General features: G+C 37.5%; 1 protein-coding gene across 1 annotated transcript; it reads right to left on the bottom strand.

The window, feature by feature from the left end:
* Nucleotides 1-746: 746 nt before the first annotated feature.
* Nucleotides 747-2,954, bottom strand: LOC131155000 (UDP-glycosyltransferase 89A2-like). Its single transcript, XM_058107872.1, has one exon. It carries the CDS (start codon nt 2,647-2,649, stop codon nt 967-969), a length of 1,683 nt encoding a protein of 560 aa, XP_057963855.1. The 5' UTR covers nt 2,650-2,954; the 3' UTR covers nt 747-966.
* Between the last annotated feature and the right edge of the window lie 2,004 nt (nt 2,955-4,958).

Below are 4,958 nucleotides of genomic sequence, written 5' to 3'. Positions count from 1 at the left end.
AACACAAGTAGTGTGTCTTGAAAGGTAATTTGATGGACAAGAAAGAAACACTTATATGGGGGGTTAAATTTTATTTTATTTTTTAAAAATTTTGAAATGCATGATACCTTGCCAATGGCCCTCATAGGAGCCTCGAACATTAAAGTTCCCTTCAATCCTCCTCTCTTAGAAAAAAAATTAGGTCCTCCCGAAGGACCAACATGACTTTCCCACCAATCTCTATCATCTAATGAAAATATTCTAAATAATATATCTCACATAGTAAAACTCACATGTAATCTGATGAGACTCACTATATGGAGTATTTTTATTGAATCCTCACTATATGGAGTATTTTTATTGGATAATAAGACCTGATGGGAGAACCTAATTTAACCTCTCTCTCTCTCTCACACGCGCGCATACGTTGTGAGGACAAATCATTCACAAAAATTTAGTTTTAAGATGAAATTTATAACCAAAAAATAAAGAGATTAATCCCTAAATTAATAATAAGATAAATATTTAGCTTATATTTTTACTTACTTTTATGTTTAGAAATTTAGAATTAAAGTCTTAAATTTAATTGTATAGATTCGTAAATTTGTGATGAATTTCTTTTAAATTCATATAAATTATAATTTATGACTTCAAATTGATGTTCTCAAACACAGTCTAAATCTCTGATGGTGTGATGGTACTCCAAGACTACGAAATTATTTAAATTCTAACTCCTAAACTGAAAATTAAAAATCAATCATCATGAATGAGATAAAAGTTCTGTCCTTGGTAGTGTAATTTATCCAAGTCAATTTAAATGTTACACTGCTTCGTCAGCCATTCTATGCGAAAAATAAAATGAAAAATAATACAAAGAACAAACTCAGAAAGAAAAAAAAAACTCTGATTGAAATGAATTCTTCAACACTGTACTTCACGATTCTAAGCAAAACAAAACATATAATTTCGATCAAATCACACAACCATCTATTGAACTTTTTCTTTAATGAAATTCCCAAAAGCATCCAAAGCAGCTGCCGAGCTCGCCGGAAAACCATTTTCAAACTTAGCGCTCAGGGTCGCCGCCCTCTTCTTCATCTCCTCATCCACCATCACCCTCTCTATGCCTCGTCCTATGTCCTCTGCCTCAACCATCTCACTTAAATCTCCATCGGACACCATGTGCCCTACCTTCAAATGGCACACCACTAGCTTCGCATCAAAGTATTGGTCTCCCCTTATGGGCCACGCCAAAAATGGAACCCCTCGCCCGATCGCTTCCACCGTCGAATTCCACCCGCAGTGCGACAAAAATCCACCCGTCGATGGATGACTTAGTATCAGCAACTGCGGTGCCCACCCATGTATTATCAATCCTCTTTTCCCCACTCTGCTTTCTAACCCATGTGGGTAGTACCCTTCTACGGCCTCCGGGCAACCCGGTCCAGCTTCCCCGCCCAATAGTGTTTTGGGTGGCCCGGGTGTTCCAGAACCCGGCTGGATGACCCAAATAAACGGCCACCTAGAGGACTCCAGTGCAGCCGCTAATTGGCTATACTCCTCCAGAGTTGGCCCCACCTCGCTGCCGAACGACACGTAGAGCACAGATCCACGTGGCTTTGAATCTAGCCATTGGATCACCTCGTCCTCGGAGTGATTCGATTTCCGGTTGGGTCGGATTTCGCGGTCATGAAGAAGGGATCCGGCGGATTTCCAATACTGCTCGGGTAGGAGCGGTCCGACGCCCCAAACTGGCAAACCGGTTTGCTTTGCGACGTAATCAATGAACGGACGTTCTAGATCATCACACGTGTTGATTAACACAGCAATCGTGCCCTCAATCTCTGCCACCCAGGGGGGTTGGTGGCCTGGTTGAGGTGGCCCCATTGGAGGGCCGCCTGCACCAAATGGAGCACCGCTTCGAGGACCCGGCATACCAGGTGGACCAAACGGACCACTCATACCCAGACCGGGAGGGCCAGGTGGCCCCATTGGAGGGCCGCCTGCACCAAACGGAGCACCGCTTCGAGGACCCGGCATACCAGGTGGACCAAACGGACCACTCATACCCGGACCGGGAGGGCCAGGTGGGCCGGAGTCCCGGAGGTGGGGAGGTCGGCGTTCTCGTCGTTTCAGATCGCCTAACGTGAGGCTCATTTCCTCGGGCAAACCCGGAAGCAGTCGGATCTCGCCGGGTTTCATATCCTCCGGGTGGGCCTTCCACGCGGCGTACTCCATGGCGGCGGAGCAGGCGCCGGAGGTGAAGAAACTCACGGTGGGAACGCCGAATCGATCGAAGACTTCTTTGCTCCAGCCCATCATGACGTCGAGCACGGCGCAAACGGGCATGGCGGAGTCCGGATCTTCGGATCGGGTCGCGAGGAGGGATTGGAGGCCTTGGGCCATGTTCTGGTGGAGCTGGCGGTGCGGCTGGAAAGGGTCGGATCCCGCCGCCGCGGAAGGCGGAGGAGGGGACGGTGGAGACGTGGGGATTTCAGCGATTCGGATGAGGGGGTGATTACGGAGAGAGGTGGGGATGGAAGGGGAGAGATTAGAGGAGATGACGAGTGTAGTTCTGTAATTCCGGGAGGTGAGGTGTTTGCAGAGCTCGGCGCAGGGGAAGAGGTGGCCCTGCCCGAAAAAGGGAACAACCACAATTTCACTACCCATATTTCAGAAATTCCTGGTCAGATTTCTGGTTTCTTAATTGGCTCTGAATCTCTGATCTCGTTTTTAATTTGGTTTTCTGAATCAACGAACATATAAGAGGAGGAGGAAGAGAAAGCTTGGGGATTAAGGAAGGGAAGGAGGGTGGGGTGAAACTGCCAGTAAAGAGAGTGATATTTTGGATTGGAGGGTTTGAATGGTTGGTGCAGAGTGAAATGGAGGAGCTCTCGTGGTCTTTTCTTTTCGTCGGCGAAGTAATTGTTCATTAAAGTGTGTTTGTGATGGGGACGCGGTTTGGGAAAGCAGGAGGAGAGCCGAGAGTGTTTCTGAGAATGGAAAATGTGTGACAACACGGACCTGTCACATCATGACACGAGATATTGTCATTATTTTTACATAAAAATATTAAATATAAGTAATAACAATTTGATAAATTAATTTTAATAATAAAAAATTAAAATACTTCAATAATCCTTTCTTTTAAAAATAAATTAATAAATAAAATTTAATTTTAAATCCTAAAATATCTCAATGATTTTTATTGAAGAGGCACTATTATAATTTTCCTATAAACTACAACTCTCAATTTTATCTGATGAACGTGTAAACTATTATTATTATTATTATTATTATTTCTTACTTCAATATTTATTCTCTTATCTTTAATTGTATCATTTTTTTTATTATTTTAAAGAGCTTGTCTACACATTTACAAAAGTATTTTCAAATTTTATTCTTAAATAAGAATACTCAATTTTGTAGATAAAAATATTTTAAAAAATTTATAATACTTTTACAAAATACTCTAATTTTCTATTCTTATTTTATCGAGCATTTAAATTAATACTACTCCTATAAGCACAAAGTCTTTTCTTGGTAGTTCATTATGACAAAATTTGTAATATCTATTTTGTCCTTAATACTTAAGAAATTTTCAATTTTAGTTGCACTTACATTCATCCTTTTTATCCTTTCCTCTTCTCCAAAAAAAATATTTTCCCAACCTTTCCATTTCTTATCATTTCCTCTTCTCTAAATGATTCTTCTCCCAATCTTTGCATTTCCTCACATCTTATTTTTGGTCTTCTTCCTCCATATATATATATATATATAATAATGCTTATCAAGAAAAGATATGCCTGAATGTGTGGAAAGGCAAAAAAATCGGCATCGCTATGAGTAGATTGTTGAAAAAAGGAGGTTGTGGCGGTAACTTCAACTACTTTGATCGCTGTCACTCTTGAAAGGAGGTAGGTTCAAGAATAAACCTCTTGATGTGTAAGATCTTAATTTTGAAGAATTATAAAAATATATCAGCAATACTAATATTTAAATTTCAATGAGATGATCATCGTACATATGCTGATGATGGTCATGATGCTCTAAAAAAAGTACATGCTCTTAATTAGATGATAATGTAAAATATGGATTTTTAGATGTTTGAAAGATCTCTCCCTCTCTCATTATTTTTTTAAATATATGAATTAAATGAAATGAGTGTGGTTCAAAATTATAAAAGAGAAAGATTTCACAATTATTAATATAATCGTCACATTTGTAAAAATTTTTATAAGAATTGGCCCAACTCATTTTATTAGTTATTTGGAGTTTTAAGGGGAGGAGAAATTTAATTTAGATATTTATAAAGAAAATAATTTATTAGTCAATCTTTTTATATGTGGCTTAGTTTTTTATGTAAATATAAAAATTAATTCATACATGTGCTAGGCATGTGGAGTGACTAGTATTTTAAAAGTATGGGTATGGATTCTCACCATGAAATCCTCAAAAGCATTAATGTAAATTGAATGTACATTTGACACAAAAATAAAATGGTACTTCAAAATTTTAAGTTGACTTGTAAAATCTTTGATTTGACAAGGACTAGTGCAGTTAGTCAAAAAAGTTTTTTTGAAAAAGGATACAAATTTCTTTATTTTTTTTTTAAATTTAGTTATTTTACTTTTTAATAATTTAACAACTATAAATCCCGTTATTAAAAGACAAAAAATATTGGGGAAAAAAAAAATTTAATCTCGTTGAGCAATTTTCATTCAAAAATAGAGATTAAATCTTAAAATTACGTCACGCTAAAAATATTAAGACCCAAATCTCAATTTTTATTTTTACATTTTAAAATTATATTTTTTATTTAATTATTTTGAAAACTATTTATAATATTTGACATATATTTATATCTAGACTCAAATCTAAAATTTTAATACAAATATATATATATATATATATATATTTGAAAATATAGTCCAAATTTTTTAAGATTAAATTATTTGAAACTTGACAAATATTTAAGA

The sequence above is a fragment of the Malania oleifera genome, chromosome 5 (assembly GCF_029873635.1).
Source record: "Malania oleifera isolate guangnan ecotype guangnan chromosome 5, ASM2987363v1, whole genome shotgun sequence".
Taxonomy (NCBI): domain Eukaryota; kingdom Viridiplantae; phylum Streptophyta; class Magnoliopsida; order Santalales; family Ximeniaceae; genus Malania; species Malania oleifera.
The sequence above is the reverse complement of the archived record's forward strand: the minus strand, read 5'-3'. Positions and strand labels throughout refer to the sequence as shown.